This window comes from Sphaeramia orbicularis, chromosome 18, assembly GCF_902148855.1.
Source record: "Sphaeramia orbicularis chromosome 18, fSphaOr1.1, whole genome shotgun sequence".
Taxonomy (NCBI): Eukaryota; Metazoa; Chordata; class Actinopteri; order Kurtiformes; family Apogonidae; genus Sphaeramia; species Sphaeramia orbicularis.
In genome coordinates, this window is record NC_043974.1 from 4,258,788 (window position 1) to 4,277,866 (window position 19,079).

The following is a 19,079-nucleotide window of genomic DNA, read 5'->3' on the forward strand; positions in this document are numbered from 1 at the left end:
TGATAGGCAACGGGACATGAGGGGCAGGCAAAACTCACAGTCAGTAATCCAGGCGAAGGGTCGAACTCACAGGTAATCGTTGGAGGCTGAGGCACACAGGGTTTAGGCAGAATCGGTAGTCGGAAACAAACCAGGTCACAACAGACGAGCAGGCAGAACAGGGATAGGCAGATTCAGTGGCTGGTGGACAAAAACGGGTCACAACGGGCTGACAGACAGGATCTGAGAAACGCTGGTGAATAAGCACACAAAGGTAGCAAACAAACAGGGAAAGACACAGGGTTTAAATACACAAGAGGGCGGGAAGACAATTAGACACAGGTGGAACACATCAGGGCGGAGTCAGGTAATCAAGAACAGGTGAAACAATCAAGGAGGGGAAGTAAAGACACCAGACATGACACATGAGGGAAACTTAACAAAATAAAACAGGAAATGACAAATGAAACAGAAAAGACAGAAAAGACAGACAAAATCCAGACAGTCTGGGAGCCGACATGACAATCACAAGACCGTAAAGAATGTCAACTGGTTGATTTGTATTGAGTTGTATTTGTATTTTTCACACACTCAGCAAACACCATCATTAATTAGATCAATCCACATGAAATTTAACACTATGAAAGCCATGTTCACATGATTCGGACAGATAGTGATCACTTCAGACTGTTTGAGAAGTATTTTCATTCCTTAGTAAATCCTCCTGAAACTTGAATGTGTTGTTAGTGAGCAGGTTAAACACACATCAGTGATGACATGAAACTGAATCTGGGTGTTGGTGAACGAAAGCACACACACTAAAACTGAAGTTCAGTTTGTCAGCTCAGTTTATTCTTTTTATTTTTCCTTTTTGCTGACTTCATGTCCTTCCCAGAAAACAGTCAAGAAAAACAGTTGTATTTATGAGTGAAAATGATCTGTGCATGTGTGTAGTCATGTTCGCCCTTGGGTGTACATTGTCAGAAAGTGTGTTCACGAGTTGTTGTGGGAGCGTGTAGGACATGTTTGCAACCGCTCTGCTGGAATGTGTCATTTAAAGTCATTTTTGCACGCTCTTGTCAACTTTATTCGACACTGTAAGTTTTAAGTTATATTTCTAATCACTTTGTGACTGGTCTATGCGAAAATTTTGGCATAATTATGGAAACCCGAGGAAAACCTGGAGCTGCTAAAGGAGGCCGCAACAAGCCTCCCTCCTCACCTGAGCCCGAAGCCATCGCTGAGTCAGATGCTAACAAACACTTGCTAATACTCGCGGCTACTGACCATGAGAACCAGCTAACTAGTTTACAAGCTATAGTAACTTCACTGACTAACCAGGTGGACTCACTATCGCAAAAATGTGAAGATTTGGAGGGGCGTTCTAGGCTGAACAACATACGTCTCGTGGGGATCCCTGAAGGCTCGGAGGGACCCGGTACAACTGATTTTGTTGCCACACTGCTGTGGGATCCGCTACCCCTGGACAGTAAACCCATATTGGACAGGGTGCATCAGACCCTCCACCCTAAGCCGAAAGACAGAGAGCCTCCTCATCGCATCATTGTGAGGGTCAACCTATTTCAACAACGGAATGAAATCCTATGTAGGGCTGGAACCTCTGCCCCCCTCAGCCACACCAGAAACCATACAGGTTCGGGTGTGTGCGCCTTACCTGTTGGCGAAAGCACATGCACGCGTGGGCTGCAGAAGGAGGGGGAACGCTGCATGAAACCACGACTTAATCCCAGCAGCAGCCTAGGGCCCAGACGTAATTTGGGGTCAGCGCTGGGATGCAGCCCAAATCAACTTGACAACAAGGCGACCTACCGGAGAGGGAGTTGCAACGACACGAAGCCGGCCACACGCACACCGGCCGGAGAGTGAGGAGGAGGGGGTGCGCGGTAGCCACCCGGTAGTAGCACAAACAGCTCTGGCTGGAGATCAGGTACTCAATGAGGGAGCGATTAAGCCCCAACAATAACTGGTCCGTACGCGCTGCTTCTCCGAAACCCATCTGAGACTGAATGAATGCGTGGACTACCCACTACGCCTTATAGGCTCTGTTAGTGCCACCCACTAATCACTGAGCAGGTGCACACCGACATGCCACATGACCATCGCAGTTATGTTATTGTTACCGGTATTATTCAGGGTGTACCAGTGGCGATTTCTCATAGACTGCAAGGGAAGCTCAGCTTCCCCTAAAATTACGAAAATTAAATGGTTAAATCTGTTCGGTTGTGTTGACATTTTATTGACTACAAATGTGTTAGAACACGTTCATCTCACAGACCAGTTCGTTCAGAATCAGCTTTATCACAAATCAACAGACTGGATGTTGTTCACTTCTCCTCCATTCCCGTGTCTGTGTTTTCTCCTCCATCTCTGCTCAGTGCATTTGTCCGTAGACTGTGGGCGTCTCTGGGCTTCAATGGGACTGAGTGGAACAGTTTTTTTCATTGCCTCAAAACTGGACGGTAATTGGATAAATGTCACGATGTTGTCCCGCCCCCGGACGCCGGGCGTCCCTGGGGGTGAAAGGAGCTGTGGGCGGAGCTCGGCCGGGCCGGACACCAGAATCCCACGTGCTGATTGGAGGATCAGTCGAAAGGCTGAATCCCGTTTGATTGACAGCTGTTTTCAGATCTGCTCCTTCACTGATACAGTTCAGTTTAACACCATCGTGCATTCTGCTGTGAAAGAGAGAGAGAAACCACTACGAAACTACTCGTTCATTTCTTGCACTGTAAATAAAACACACTCATTGGACTTCCTTGTTTCAATTTAACATAATTTCAGCGTTTTCTTGTTTCAGTTCCATAATTTAATCATTTCTTGTTCGAGTTGAATATCGTTTTGTTGATAGGTAAATCAGACTGTCAGCTAGGTTGGAGTGGAAGGAGCATCTGTAGTTTAAAAAGGCTGAAGTCTGACACCCACAACACACTGGGCCAAGGCCGTCTGAGCAGACCAGCTCTGCTGGACATTGAGAGGACACAGGTCCAGTCCCTGGAAAAGACGCCTACTGGTACGATAAGGTTACTGACCATTTTCTTAAAAAGGAATGGAGGGCCGAATGTATGTTTAAATAACTTGACTTTTTTTTCTTTTGATGTAAGCCGACAATGAGCTTCCCCTGTCGGAAAGATGAGCAGCCGCCACTGGGGTGTACATATTGCATTAGCCAATGTCTATGCACCAAACTGTGATGATGAATCTTTTTTCAAACGCTTTTTCTCTATTCTTCCGGACATGTCTATTTATCACTTAGTTCTAGGTGGAGATTTCAATTGTTGGCTTGACCCAGAATTAGATCGCTCTTCCACAAAAAACAGTAGCACCTTCACAGTCAGCAAAGACAGTTCAGTCTTTTATGGAAGAGTTTGCAGTAACGGATTCCTGGCATTTTTTAAATCCCTCAAAAAGAGAATATTCATTCTTCTTGCCCGTACACCACACATTTACCCGTATTGATCTATTTTTAGTTGATAATCGATTACTGACCTTTATATCTATGTGTAAGTATGATGCCATCGTTCTTTCTGACCATGCGCCGCTTTTAATGGACATTAAACTGAGTGTACTATCAACAGAGCGTCCACTTTGGCGACTAAACATACGCTTGTTATCTAATGAAAATTTTGGTAACTTTATTTCGAGACAGATTGAGTTTTTTTTAAATACCAATAGAACCCCAGAGGTGTCTTCCACTCTCCTGTGGGAATCACTCAAAGCATTTCAGAGAGAAGAGATAATTTCGTATATGCATTATGAGAATAAAGTAAGGTACGAAAAGTTAAGTTCTCTAAGACAACAAATTTTATAGCTACATAATACGTACGCACTCTCAACCTCACCAAATATATACAAAGAACGGCTTGTATTACAAGCTGAATACGACACACTTATGACTAAATGCACCACTGAACTAATCAGGAGCGCAGTTTTTTGAGCATGGTGATAAGGCCAGTAAACTATTAGCGCACCAGATTCGGCAGGCATCAGTTGCTTGCCAAATATCTAAGATCGAGTCCAACCAAAATGTAACCACAGATGCATCTCAAATTAATCTGGTTTTTAAGGACTTCTATGAATCACTATACTCATCTGAATATACTCCCTCAAATGAGGAACTAAATAATTTTTTCTCCATCTTAACTATCCCTACTGTTGATCTAAAAACTGCCAGTAATCTAGGAAAACCTATTACTCTCACAGAGCTTAATACAGCTATACTGTCCCTTCAAAGTGGAAAGTGTCCAGGCCCTGATGGGTATCCACCAGAGTTCTACAAGAAGTTTAAGGATAAGCCCGCCCCACTATTGTTAGATATGTATAATGAATCATTTGTACATGGAGCGCTACCACAAACACTTAACCAGGCTATAATTTCACTTATTTTACAGAAGGATAAAGACCCTCACTGTTGTTCATCATACCGCCCCATAAGCCTTTTAAATGTAGATTTCAAATTATTGTACAAAGTTCTAGATATTCACCTCAAATCTATCCTACCAAATATCATCAATCCGGACCAAACGGGTTTTATTAAAAACAGACATTCTTTCTCTAATTTAAGAAGGCTGTTTAATATTATTTACAATATCCCCCCCAAAATCCAAACACAGCCTTAATATCCTTAGATGCTGAAAAAGGCATTTGATCGAGTAGAGTGGTCATACCTCTTTTATACAATTAAACAATTTGGCCTTGGATATAATTTTTTATCTTGGATTAAACTTCTTTAATCCATTGGCCTCAGTCAGAACCAATAATACTCGCTCTGACTATTTCCATTTACACCATTCAACGAGGCAGGGGTGCCCTCTTAATCCCCTTTTATCTGCACTGGCAATCGAACCTTTGGCTATTGCAATTCATTCCAATTCATTCTCTGGGATAAAAAAGTTTCTAGATTGTCGAGACAGTAATTGCAAAGACCTAAACTAATGGGAGGAATGACTCTGCCTAATTTTAGACATTATTATTGGGCCTCTAATATTCAAATTTTTAAATATTGGCTTCAAGCGGACGTAGTTCATCTGTGAACTGGGTGGTCATGGAGGAAAATTTGGTAAAACCAGCATCACTTGCAGCTCTGTTACATTCACCAGTTCAGTGCTCAACCAAAGCCTATACAGAAAATAGAAGAGTCAAAGTGTCCCTTAAGATTTGGACTCAATTATAACAGTATTTTGGTCTGCAACTTTACTCACTTAAAGCCCCACTAGCAGCTAATCATGTATTTCCTCCGTCTCTAACTGACAAAGACTTTTCAATTTGGTCAAATCTAGGTATATGGAAAATTAAAGATTTGTTTGTTAATAATAATTTTGCTTCATTCCAACAACTTACAAACAAATATTCTCTCCCAAAACATTTTTTCTGGTATTTACAAGTTTGTAGTTTTGTTCATAGTAATTTTCCTACATTTCCTAATCTACCTGAAGACTCCACATTGGATTCCCTGCTTTCGCCCGCTTCTAATTTGAAGGGGTCCATTTCATTCGTTTAGAATCAAATATCAACTATACATTCAGACTCTCTTAATTCAGTTAAAACTGTCTGGGAGGAGGATCTGGGGGATACTATATCAAATGACGTGTGGTCTTTAATCTCAAAGCGGGTACGTAGATCATCCATATGTGCAAAGCACTGTCTTATACAGTGCAGACTAGTCCATCGCATCTACTGTACAAAATCTCATCTATCTAAAATGTATAATAACATATTTCCAGAATGTGACAGATGTCATCAATCCCTGGGTAATCTTATTCACACATTCTGGTTATGTCCGCAGCTTGTTGACTTTTGGACCGAAGTTTTTCCATCATCTCTAATGTAATTAGTCGGACAATTAATCCAAAGCCTTTGAGTGCCCTATTTGGGATTTTTGTCGGGATACCTTCCCTCTCCACCTCTGAAAGTAGTTCTCTTGCATTTATAACTATTCTAGCGAGAAGGGTAATTGTCCTGAAATGGAAATCACCACAGCCCCCTTCCTTTATTCACTGGCTCAGAGACGTCCTATATTTTCTCAAATTAGAAAAAAATTAGAATGACACTTTATGCCTCTGCTGATAAATTTTCACAGATCTGGAATCCTTTGTTTCAACTACAGGAAAACAAATTTCTCTTTTGTTCCAGATTGACCTTTATGGTAATTTTTCCACCTGGTCCTCTTTTTTGTTTTTTCTATTCAGTGATGCACCTTGTGTAACACATACTGCATCGATATTCTAAATGTGAACCTTTCAAGATCTTTTTTTTTGTTGTTCTTTGTTTTGTGTGTTTTTATTAATGGACAAGGTTGGTGTACTTGTTCTTGTTCTTGTGTTTGCTTGCATGTATAAAAAAAAAAAAAAAAATGGAAATTGTGCAACAATTTATTTTCAACGGATGTCACATATGATACAATGTTTGTATTGCCCAATTTGTATAAAACTCCAAATAAGCAAAGGTTGGAAAAAAAAGAAAAAAAAGACGAAACGTGTGTCCACAGTTCCTGGTTACTTCACACACAACAGCAGTATATAAGAAGTGGACTTTGTGTAGTTGAGCACCTCAGACTGAAGCTCCAGGCTGACACTGAGAAGACACAAGAGAAGCAAATCTGCAGCAGGTTTGGCATCCACTGTGGAATTCCAACCACACTAATACTCACATCCACACAACTAACATGTGTTTGTCTGAACTGAAGGTCTTCATCTGGGACATCTGCATCATCTGCATCATCTGCATCATCATCATCGTCATGAAGTTGCTGGTTGTGTTTCTCCTCGTTGGAACCATGATGGTCCTGTCAGAGGGTACTGATGAGTCGGACTGATCCTCCATGTGTTTGTGTGACTGGACACACACTCACATGTGCACACACACATTTAATGTGTTTAGACTTTAACACAAATAACAAATGTCAACTGGTATCAACCTGTAGGTTTTCCAGAACCAGAGCCTGGACCTGAGGCCGAATCATCTGAGGAAAGTGGGTGCATTTTTCTACTTTTTGTAATATATTGAATTGAATTGATTTTCATCAGAACACTGTGCATGACAGATGAGTGCTTTGGTAAGTGTCTGAAATGACATGGATGTAATTCTGTTTGGAATGTGTGTGACTGTGAACACAGACACACAGCAGAGCAATGGGAATGGAATCAAATGTCTGTATTTATCCACTTTTTCTGTCTCTGATTTGTTAACGTATTCATCCTTTTTACAAAACCAAGGTGAACCTGAGACAGAATCACCAGATGATGAATCACCAGATAATGAATCACCAGATGATGGATCACCAGATGAAGAATCACCAGATGAAGACAGTAATCTTCTGTTATTTTTTCAGACTTTTGCTCAGTCACATTATAAACAGTTTATCCCACACACAACAAAGGTTCACCTTTAAAACAGTTCTGCTGCTACAGTTTGGTCTGTATTTGTCGTCTGCAGAGAACAGTGTTGTCAAGAGAGCAGTAGGATGCCCCTTTGGTTGGACACAATTTGGACGTCGCTGTTTGATTGTGAATGCACCAATGAAGTGGACTGATGCTCAGGTATTCAACAGGATCTGAATGGAAAATGCTTCTCAACGTTACCTTTTGTGTTTTTGTTTTGTTCTTCTAATGTGGTTGTATTTATTTTCTGTTTTAGACTTTTTCACAATAGTTTTCCTCTGACATTGCTCTTCTTTTCTTCCATATCCACATATTCTGTCTGTGTTCTCTGCAGAGTCGCTGTCTGTCCATGAAAGGAAACCTTCTGTCTATTCACAGTGTGCATCAGAACAACTGGGCCGTAAGTTTGATGGGGGGCAGACGGGCATGGATTGCAGGATCTGATGCGCAAGAAGTATGTAACCATAATCTGAATCCAACTGTCTGGCTGGTTTGTAAATTAACACATTTCTATTCAACTTCATATTCATTTCTATTGACTTTTAGGAGGGTCAGTGGTTCAATGTTGATGGTACACGCTTCAACTATGCAAACTGGTGTCATGGAGAGCCAAACAACCACGGTGGCCAAGAGCACTGTGCAGAAATTAACTATTCAGGTAAAGGAAGACACACTACCTATGTATTAAAAGAAAAATAATCATCTATTCACAATAAATATTTGATAAATCATCATGTTGTTCTGATGGCAACATTCAGTCGGTTCATTCTACAAATATGTTCAAGATTTTTAGAGAGAAACTGTTTTTCTTTCAGGATAAATCATGTGTTGGTTCTGTGCTAAAGTTCAAGTCAGAGTTGTGTAACTGTTGTGTAGTTTGTGTACAGATGTTGACTCAGTTACTGTGTTTGGGACTTCCAGATCAAAAGTGCTGGAATGATCTGTCTTGTTCGGTTCGCCTTCATTCCATCTGTGCCAGAAAAGTGAATCCCTGAGCAAACACAGAGGCATGAAGTGAAATCACAACCAGTCAGCGCAGTGTGTTTGTGTCTACAGTTTGTACATCGGTCTGTCTGTGTCATCAGTCTCATAGATAAACTGGTGACTTGATATTTGAAATCAAACCTGTATTTCTTTTCTTTTCTCGCTGTAACGCTACACATGGAAAGAAGCGACAAGTCAAATGTGAACTGTAGGTGGACTGCTTTAGGACCTGGTGTCTCATAAAAGAGCAGATTGAACGGTTCTGAAAAGATGCTTTTAGCTCAACTTCATTCTGATTCTGTTCTTCTTCAGTCATGCATGATTAAAAGGATTTAAGCATTGAAACAAGATGGTTTCTGAGTTTTCATTATGTTACCGGCACCAGACCTAAGGGGAAATCTGGACCGGCAGCAAAGGTTACACAGGCAAGGGTGCACTGTGCAGCCAATAAAATGAGTGTGTGGACTGTGGATTAATAAGAGGACCAAAAATTAGTGTGTTGTTCCTGTCACCGCTCATTTAATATTGAATAAACTGCATAAAACGCAGTTACATCTCCGTCATGTATGCTATCTGAAAGCTTTTTGCTTTAACCCTTTCATGCATACTGGTCACTCCAGCGGACAGTTATTCCACAGCTGTTCTCTTGTATATTCATGAGTTTTGTTGTTTCAGTTCCATATCAGCCAACACAGTGGACACATGCATCCTCCCAAACACTGCAATTCATACCATTACTGTAACTTTGCTGTTATTGATAAACCTGATCTGCACTAACAGGTTTTAAATCAATTGCTAATTCTTATTAGACTATAATTAACAGTTTCTTTAATCAAAAAGGTTTTTTTTTCATATTATGTCTCCATGAAGTTAGTAATAACTAGTAGTAAAGTAAGTTAAGATATGAGAAACATCAGATTAGCAGAATGAAAAATTTTATTTCATAGTTTTCACACAGTATATCACTTTCTAATAATGGGTTTTAAATACATGTTTCTTTGCTTCAAAGATTCAATGCATGGTGTCCAGTTGAGTGGACATCTTTGTAATTTCAGGAAAAATAGGTTCATAAAAAAAAAAATTCAGTAGCATTGTTTTTTTCCTGCCTAAAGAGGAGTAACAACACAAAGGAAAAAATCTCGATTTAGGTTCTCATAATTCATGCATGAAAGGATTAAGGTTCATTATCCACATCTACACAAAAATATATTACACAAACAAAATCAATGTAAAAATCTAATTGGCAATAAACCATATCAAACCTAAAGTGAATTAGGTGCACATGAACTCAAAATAATTTAAATTATATTCCACATAAATAAGAATTGACTCAATTATAATATGAAACTGTACAGAAATAATATTACCCAAAAAACACATTTACTGAACTCAAATACTTACATTCACTCATACTTTAACACATACAATACAATAACACTCATACTACACACATGATGGTTACAAAACCTTTCTGCAACATTTACACAACACTGTCTTAAACTTGCACTTAACTGTCTGACTAAATGGCGCGACAACAGAACAACCGGTTGACGAGCAACTGAATGCTAGACTTGTACTTAACTGTCTGATAAAATGGCCGACAACGGCCGGTTAACAAGCGAGTGAAAGTGAAACTAACTTACATATGGAAAATCTTTTACTCACGGCTAACTGGCTTTAATCCATAAACAATGTTTACAAAAGGTTTCTTATGTTACCTTAAGGTAATGTCTGTAACTTACATTTACAAAACTCTGTGGAGAACACAAACTCACGGAGGTAATTGGACAAGATGGCGGTCGCAGCCGGGACATAGACTGACAAAAATAACCTCTCTGTATGCGAAATACATCTCGAAACCTTATTAAAACTCTACGGAACACGCTACGAAGCACTAACATTAGATATTCAGTGGAGCTGACCATAGAAAAACAAGTTTGAACATACCTGTGGATTAATGAGCGAGGACCAAAAGTTAGTGCGTTGTTTCAGTCACTGCTCATTTAATACTGAACTGCGCATGAGCGGAACGCATATCTGAAGGCTCCATCGTGAATCCACAGTGGGATTACAGCGCCATCTATTGGCGTAGTACAGTACTGACCCAATGTCAAAACTGTAATTCGACTTAGATTATTTTAAGTAGTTAACAAAAAAAAGATTCGGGGGGGGGTCTGTTTCAGTAATAAAAAATATATATATACAAGAATAATTCCTGATGTCAACAGAACCTGCTTTAAACCACATTAGAATTATATTTTAAAGCAGAATATTTCTAAAAGTACATCATGGGCATATTGAAAGAACACAAAACAGGTATTTTCACAGTTACACTTCAGTTTTACTAAATAGTGACAACAAATGAACAATCTGGTTAAAAAGAAATATGAGATTCACCTGTGACTGAAGGTACATGAATACACTGATGAGAGTGTCGGAGTCACTGAGTTGATCTGAAATATTCCCACCCATGTGTCAAAGCCCCGTCATCAGAAGTCATGTGGTGGTTCATATTTCAAATGTTCCTCCATTAATCTGACCTCAGCTCTAACAGAAGTCTATGATGTCTACCATGCTAGGACTGAAAGTCACATTAGTACCATTCTTAGCCCTGACACTGAACACTTAAGACTGTGACGTGGAGCAAAACCAAGAAGGATTTTCATTCATTAAAAAATACTAGATGAAAGTGGATGTGTTATTAGTGAGCAGGTTAAACACACATCAGTGATGACATGAAACTGAATGTGGACATTACTGAACTGAGGCACACATACGAAAACAAATACCCTGCAGCTGAACCATTAAGAATGTTTATTTACCATCAATCACAATGACAGGGATTGTCATCTGAAGTGAACAGGTTGAAATAACATCATAAAGTACACTGGGAAGTTACTTTTCCAAACTTATTTTTCCTTCTGTGTTTGAGACAAGGGGTAATGTGTTAGGTTCAGTTTGTTTAGTAACACTTTAGCAAAACTATTGGTTGAATTCATTCCAAATTGGGTTTATAGATTACCAGTGACCCAGAATAGATGTGATTACATTTTGGGAAAAGTAGGTCAAAGTGCCAATTTTTTAGGAATTTTTTTAGGCTGGGCAAGTTAACGCATTGTTATCGCGTTTACTCATTCATTAAATAACACTCACAATTTTTTTTTTATTTTTATCTCCCGTTAATGCTATTTTATTCTAACTCCCATTCTTCTGCTTGTGTGCGTGTAGCGATTAGCTCGGCAGATAGACAACAGGTTTACCAAGGAAGGCCGGACACCCAAAACTTCTATCCAAATCTGTTACTGTAGACTCACTGTAAAACTGCAACCTACAAACAAAATATGTCTGAGTTCTGTTCACTGCCTTAATACATTTACATGGCATTATACATTTAAATGAATGGGGAAAAGATTGCTAGCTCGATGCTAACTTGAATGAGAAAATCCATTGACACGCTAACAATTAGCATTTACAGATTAATTTAAGATTTACAACATCTTTTTATCCAGCAACAAAGGTTCACATCAGAGATATTTCATACAGTTCATTTTTACAACAACTGAACATAAAATACTCACAAATGTTTTTTGGGGCCATACAAACAGAGTGAAAGAAACATGTCTGTTAGTTCCTTCTTATGTCTGAACTGACTACGGTAACACCAAGGACAAAACATATGTTAGTGCAATTTATTCCCACCACTAGAGGGCCCCCTTTGCTTGCTTTGAACAACTGAACATCACATATTATTTGGTTTATTAGTATTAGTACTGATTAGTGGGTTTAAGACTCCTGTCAGTCATTTTAAATGTCTTCAGATGGTGGAGTTGAGACGGACACAGTTGGTGTGTTTGGAAAACAGTTAAACATAACCAGTCAAGAAACTTCAGGAAACTTCAATAGGTTTAAATTGGATGCTCAACTGAATACTTGATACTTTAATGATAATTTCTTAGTCTGTTGCATCATATCCATTCTGACAGAGGTTTTGTTCGACAGGTGACGATGATGGAGGCTGCACGGGAGGCTGAGACACAGTTGGCACAGGTTGTGATTGAGCATCTGGATGTGTTTCCCATTCCTGACAACGACGCTATGGACACAGGTAAGCTGTGAAACACTGTTGTTGAACGAATGGGAGTGGAGAAAGTGACTTTTTGTCTCACCACTGTCGACATCTGTGCACGAGGCTCAGTTGACTGTACTGTGAACTCATAGCCACCTGCGCCTGTGAAGATTTGGACTTGGACTGAACTCTCATATCCAACTGTGGTTCATATATGTATACAAGAAAATACAGTTAATACAGTTAATCATGTGTTACAATTTTGCCTATGTTACAATTTTTTGTTACAGGTATATGACAATATAATCCTGGTTCACAGTACAATATGTTACATTCTGGTATACTCCAGTAATTACACACCACACACACTGTAATAGAAACTGGTATTAAAGGCAATATATTTTACAATTCTACTTAATCGGTAACTGTATGGCAATTTGTATTTGTCTATATCAACCAAGGTATATTCAATGCAAGCCATGAGTGATCGCCCATAATCTATAATCTCTATATATATGCAAAACTACAAAAATTGCGAGTCTGGGGGTCATAAGGGAATTTTCCTGATAAGAACACTTGTCAGGTTTTTCACCCTTACTTGCATTGAAAAGGTTTAAGTAAGATTATTAATTTAGATTACTTTTGTTTGTGGGATTGAATCCCATAGAGGGGGGGTTGTAATGTGGTATTTAAAATGGCAAATGATGCCGGCAACCCCCCCCCCCCCCCCATATAACTGTGATTAATCGGGATTAATTGCAGAAATCCACACGATTAATTGCGATTAAAAATTTTCATTGCTGCCCAGCACTAGAATTTTTAAAATCATTTTTTTCCCCCATTTACTTTAATCTTCCACTTAGAATTATTTGACTGTAATGGTGCTGACTTCAGTTGGAGGGAAACTTTATCAGTGCCACACACACACTGATACCAGATGCCTCCATATTTCCTTCTGTAAACACAGTGTGTGTCTGCGTGGTCACGTATTACGTCAGGACCTCTTTAGTGCATGTGGGTCACTTCAGGCTCACATTCAGTTCATACTGAGAACTGATAGAAGTCGCATTTAATTTGTCATATGAACGAGCACACAAAAAATCCAATTTCACAAAAAAATCTGAACTGTGCATTAAGACCTGCTGTCTGAACGTAGCCTTAGGCTCCATTCAAACTGCAGGCAAATGAGAACCAAATCCGATTTTTTTGCCCATATGTGACCTGTATCTAATCTGTTAGAAACACTTTGAACGGCACTAATCCGATTTGTTCAAATCCGGCCCAGGCCACTGTCATATGTGGTCCTAAATCTAATATGTATCCGATATTTTGCAATGAGACTTCAGTCTGAACGACCTGCTGACTTTTATCTGACCTTTATGTCATTGAAATGCAACAAATGTCAGAATTCTGCGTTCCAGGAGTGTTACTTCCGTAAACACAGTGTGTGTCTGTGTGGTCATGTGTTCCATCAGGACCTCTTTTGTGCATGTGGGTCACTTCAGGGTCACATTCAGTTCAGACTCAAAACTGATAGAAGTTGCATTTAATGTGGAATATGAACCAGCACACAAAAAAATCGGATTTCACCAAAAAATCCTGTGCTGTCCTCACAACACGTGACTGTCGTCGGGGAGCCAAAGTCTCAAAAATGGGTTGAACCTGACATGGTCTGCCATACTTTTTATTTGTTTTTTTGTTTTTGTTTTTTGTTAATTTTGATCCTAAGGACCAATAATTGGAGGGTCTGCTCTGCTGGAAATATCGCCTTATTAGTAGTGTATGTACACCTCATTTTTTTATACACAATTTTGAAAAATGAAAATTTTCCTTCAATCCTCAGTGGGCTGGGTAAGCTGTCAATAATTACATTCCAGATGCAAAAAACACATATAGTGACAACCTTCAAAGAAAAATAAGTCATAGCACTGGGTTGATCACGTAAACTGCAACCGCTGTACTAGCAAGCAGACGCAGACGCACCATGACCTGACGTAATCTGTCCTTGCATACGGTTAGTAGCTCTGTACTGTAGCTGTGGAGCATAGACCATCTGTGCTCTGTAGGCTGTGGATGCTCAGCTGTGTTTACTGTTTGAAACATGGAGAATAGAAAGAACAAGGGTGGTGTGGAGAAGGCAAGAATTAAAAAGAGGAAAGCTCTGGAAGCAAACGCAGCCAAATGTGACAAAATCGGCAGCTTTTTCACAAAAACGGCCTCCGGGCTGGAAACAACTAATGAGGACGATGAACCGGGTAAACCACCTTTAAAGTTAGTTAATTATGGAGTCAGTGAATTGTGTGGCATTGTGGCATGGAACATAACGTTATGCATTTTAAATAATAGTATGATGCGACGCCACAGAACTGGGAAACTTTGTCTTGTAGCTCCTCAGAGTCAGAAAGCAGATCCAGCAGCAGACAGCAGCCATGAGCCCACAAGTCCAGAGTGGGCAGGTAGGACTGCTAGAAATAGGCTCCAATGAAGAGTATGGTGTAGGCCTGTTCAGTATGAAAGGGGCTCTGAGATGATTCAGCACTACATGAATGAAACTGACACCAAGGCTTTGGAAATAGAAGATTTGTGCTGAGAATTCTGAGCATTTTGAAACTGTGCTTTAGTGTCAGAAGCAGAGCCAGGAGCCAGTAGTGATGAGGGGATTGTTCCTGTCAGGATGGAAGGAGAAGGTGAGCTGTTGGAACAGACTGTGTCAACAAGCAGTAGTTCCAGTAAAACCACTTTCTAGACCCAAACCATAGTCCTGACCCATTTTATTTTTTATTATTAAAAGTGAGACAGTAAATACACAAAGCCCACAACTGAAAGGCAATAGCATAAAGTAATATTAAATAAACCTGCATATTTTGCCAATGTAAATATCTGAACTGGTTCAGTCCAAATGTCTGTAGATATTATTTTTTATTGTGATAAAGGTGCAGGCGAGTCTAGGGAAACTGGAGGAAGTGTGAAAGGGAGAGCAGAGTCTACTGATGACAGAGGAGCAGCTCAGCAGCACAACCCTGAACCACTAGGCACAAATGACACAGATGAAGAAGAGTCTGTTGTTAGCTTTGACTGCTTTGCCCGCCCTCAGTCACAGGATATACAGACATTTTTTCTTATCATCCTCATCAAACCCCTAATATCAATATACCAAAAGTTTTCAATAGCAAAGATGGAACAAACCGCAAGTAAGTTGTGATGGAAATCTTTTGTTGCAGAGGATACAAGAGTGATAGAGTTATTAGAAAGTGCAGCAAGCTTTATTTTTTGTATTATTTTTTTATTTAATATTTTTATATATTCTTTTATTTCATTTCAAACATTTTAAAGGTTTGAAAAATGTTAATACTTATAAGAACAAAAATATAGATTCTGTTATTGTTGTGTTGTGAGGAATAATAATGTTGGAGATGTGGATGTGCACTCACTGTTGAAATAAATCCACATTGTGAAGCAACCTTTACTTGTACTGAATTGGAAATATTTTAGAAAATACACTCAGTTACAAGGCTTTGCAGAACAGTGTGTAGACCTAACATGTAAGGTTAGAATTCCATGATTTTAGTAATAACTGGTCGTGATCTAAAGTGGGCTGGTCTGAGGTATGAAACTCCAGGGCTGAAAATGAGTCTCAGTCCGGCCCTGGGCCCCTTCCTAAAAACATTCCAGACCCTGTAAATCAGGCATGTCCAAAGTCCGGCCCGGGGGCCAATCACGGCCCGCGGTCAGATTTTATACGGCCCACAGCTTGGGTTTTATATTATATTATTTATGGCCCGTTTGGACTGTTGAACCGAGTCCATGAATCATAAAAGGTTCAAAATGAAGTTTCTCCTTTCACCTCATGGTGGCAGCACCACTAACTCTATCTGGCTCTGTGACTTTGCCGTGAACCTTTTTCGCTAATTTCTAACCATGGCGCCTGTAAATAAAAAAACCGAAAGTTGACAGTGAGGGCCGCCGCTTCCAGGAGAGATGGGAATTACAATTTTTTTTCACTGAAAATCGAGGTGATTGTGTTTGCCTAATTTGTCAAGAGACTGTTGCCTTGTTTAAGGAATTCAATGTAAAGAGACACGAGCAGACAAAACATGCTAACGCATACGACAAGCTAGCAGGGAGTGAGCGTTCTGAAAAAGTGAAGCAAATTCAAGCTGCTTTAAACTCACAACAGTGACTCTTCATGTGAACCTGTGAGTTCAATGAATTCACCACCAAGGCAGGCAACCAAGTTGCCAGGTTAGTTGCCTGTAACTGCTGGTGTTCTGTACTTGTAGATGTGACACAAAATATTACTTTCTGAATGATTTTGTGAAAGACAAGAGTAAGAGTCATATGTTTTCATCTGAAATGTTAACAGACTTTGCATTACTGAGTAATATATGAGTAATGATTACTCATATAAGTCATGTTTAAAATGAATGTGGGGTTAAGATTTTTATCAACTTGGAAGTTTAAGATACTCTATACAGTTTGCTCTATGTTATCTGACTCCAGATGTGAAAGGAAGGCAGAACTGTTTTGTTTTGTTTTTTTAATTTGTTCACACCTGAGTGGCTTAGATTTGGTTACATTGCCATTTAAAAAAAATGATATTGTGACAATGAAAATAAAATTGTTGTAGAACAGCGCATTTATATGTAATTTTTACTGTTTAAAAAATGTCTGAAGGGACCGCTGGCCCCTGGCAATGTCCACATTATCAGATCCGGCCCTCTTGAAAAAAAGTTTGGACACCCCTGCTGGAAATGCTTGACTTTTAAGTGCAGTTGAATAATGCTGCTTACTCCATACTTACTCCTTGCGTAGGTTTTTGTCATGATAGTGACCCCTTATTATTATTTCTAGTGCACTGGCAATGACTGAGGAGGGATTATTTTATGTAGTTTGTTGTTTGCTCTGCTTTGCTTTTTTTTTTTCGTTTGTGGTTTTTATTTTTTTTTATTTTTTTTTCTATGGTGCTCGTTGCGTTTAATTTACACCTATGCTTACTTGGGATTTCTTTGATGACCATTCAGCACTGCACTTTTATTATTCTGAGAAAACTGTAATAAAAAGATCTTGATTGAAATCTTCATTTCTTTGTTTAAAATAGTTAAAAGTTATTAAAGGTCATTTGGAAATAGTTAAGCGTTTCTTTGTGCACTTTCTAATTTTTTTTAAAATCAATCTGTAGAGTGTATAAATAAAGGTGTATTTATATAATAAACATTTAATATAGTGCTTTTGTTTTTTACATTAGTAATTCATATTGCTCATAACGTTGCATTATTGTTGGTAATAAATTAATTTAAGCACCAGAAAATCTGAGGAGCCACTTGGGAGCTGAAAGAGCCGGCTCTTTTTAGTGAGCTGAGCCAAAAGAGCCGGTTCTCTAAAAAGAGCCGGAATTCCAATCACTAGCTGATGCACAGATAACTGAACTAGAACATCTATGGAACTAATATATTTAGCTTTTATAGCGATGTTGTATATACTGCAGTAGCAGCAGCAGTTGCAGTAAACACACTGACACCTTCATTAATATCACATTCACTTGCTTGTCTTTTTTCTTCCAATTGCATTGTAGATAAACAGTTCTCATGTGCCTGTGCAGGTTGTTTGTGGAGCCAGCTCTGTATGAGATTTTTGTCCTGCACACATTTTGACCAATCAAATGTGGCTTGAAGAGAAAAGGGGGGGGGGCGGGGGGGGGTGCAGAGCGGCTCCCAATCAGGAACTGGCTCCTGTTGTTCACGTCCAAGAGCCGGCTTTCGTTCGCGTCCGACACATCACTAGCATCAACTGCATCCATGTGTCTCCCCCTACTTTCCCCCTCTCCCCCAGTCTCTCTCTATCGCTCTCTCTTTTCTCCTCCTTTACTCTCTCTCTTTAACCCCAACTGGTCAAGGCAGTCGTCCATCCTCCTCAGTCTGGGTCTGCTCCAGGTTTCTGCTGTTAAAGGGAAGTTTTTCCTTCCACTGTCACCACTCACAAGTGTTTGCTCCTGGAGGATTCTGTTGGTTTCTGTAAATTGGCTTAGTCTGGTTTTGACCAACTCGATATGTAAAGTGTCATGAGACAACGTTTGTTATGATTTGGCACTATATAAATAAAATCTGATTGAAGGATTGAACAATCAGATTCAGCAGCTGACCCAAACCATGCAACAAGTGCTCACCCACCTCGAATCCAGAGCTGAGTCAGGAAGTTCAGCTTCGCCCACGCCAGCTGCCCCTCCTGCTGTCGCCGTTCCTGCAGCCCCATCACCTGCACCCAGAGGTGACCATGCTTCGCCGCCTCGACTCACTTCAAGTTTTCTGCTGAGATCAGGGTTTGCCGTACCTTCCAGTTTCAGTTCAAGCTCCATTTTAAACTCATGCCTCATGTCTATGACTCTGAGCCCACTAAGTTTGCTTTTATCATATCCCACCTCACGGGACAAGCAGCCGAGTGGACCACTACTGAGTGGGGTCGAGGCTTTTCATCCGACAGTTCAGCTGAGAGGTTTTTCTCTGCCCTGCGCAAGGTCTTCGACTGGCCAGCGCCAGAAAGAGAAGCGGTCCGTACACTGGAGAATCTCCAGCAGGGGCAGCTCAGCATGGCGAATTACACCGTTCGTTTCTGGTCGGTGGCATCCAGATGTGGGTGGAATGATTTGGCTCTGAGAG

General features: G+C 39.9%; 1 protein-coding gene and 1 long non-coding RNA gene across 2 annotated transcripts; both read left to right on the forward strand.

The window, feature by feature from the left end:
• Positions 1 to 6,516: 6,516 nt before the first annotated feature.
• LOC115438516 (galactose-specific lectin nattectin-like) lies at positions 6,517 to 8,704 on the forward strand. The gene is made up of 8 exons (XM_030162178.1): positions 6,517 to 6,604; positions 6,683 to 6,791; positions 6,920 to 6,967; positions 7,212 to 7,304; positions 7,432 to 7,535; positions 7,711 to 7,830; positions 7,923 to 8,034; positions 8,298 to 8,704. Exons 2-8 carry the CDS (start codon positions 6,737 to 6,739, stop codon positions 8,369 to 8,371), a joined length of 606 nt encoding a protein of 201 aa, XP_030018038.1. The 5' UTR covers positions 6,517 to 6,604; positions 6,683 to 6,736; the 3' UTR covers positions 8,372 to 8,704.
• A 146-nt stretch (positions 8,705 to 8,850) lies between these two features.
• Positions 8,851 to 12,500, forward strand: LOC115438527 (uncharacterized). Its single transcript, XR_003938094.1, has 3 exons — positions 8,851 to 8,861; positions 9,475 to 9,476; positions 12,317 to 12,500. It is a non-coding gene; the product is annotated as an uncharacterized LOC115438527 (long non-coding RNA).
• The last annotated feature ends 6,579 nt before the right edge of the window (positions 12,501 to 19,079 follow it).

Excerpts from the sequence above, each read along its gene's own strand:
- LOC115438516 (XM_030162178.1), top strand. The coding sequence starts at position 6,737 with ATGAAGTTGCTGGTTGTGTTTCTCCTCGTTGGAACCATGATGGTCCTG. Across the intron at positions 6,968-7,211 it reads GGCCGAATCATCTGAGGAAA|GTGAACCTGAGACAGAATCA; the intron begins GTGGGTGCATTT and ends TACAAAACCAAG. Across the intron at positions 7,831-7,922 it reads CAGGATCTGATGCGCAAGAA|GAGGGTCAGTGGTTCAATGT; the intron begins GTATGTAACCAT and ends ATTGACTTTTAG.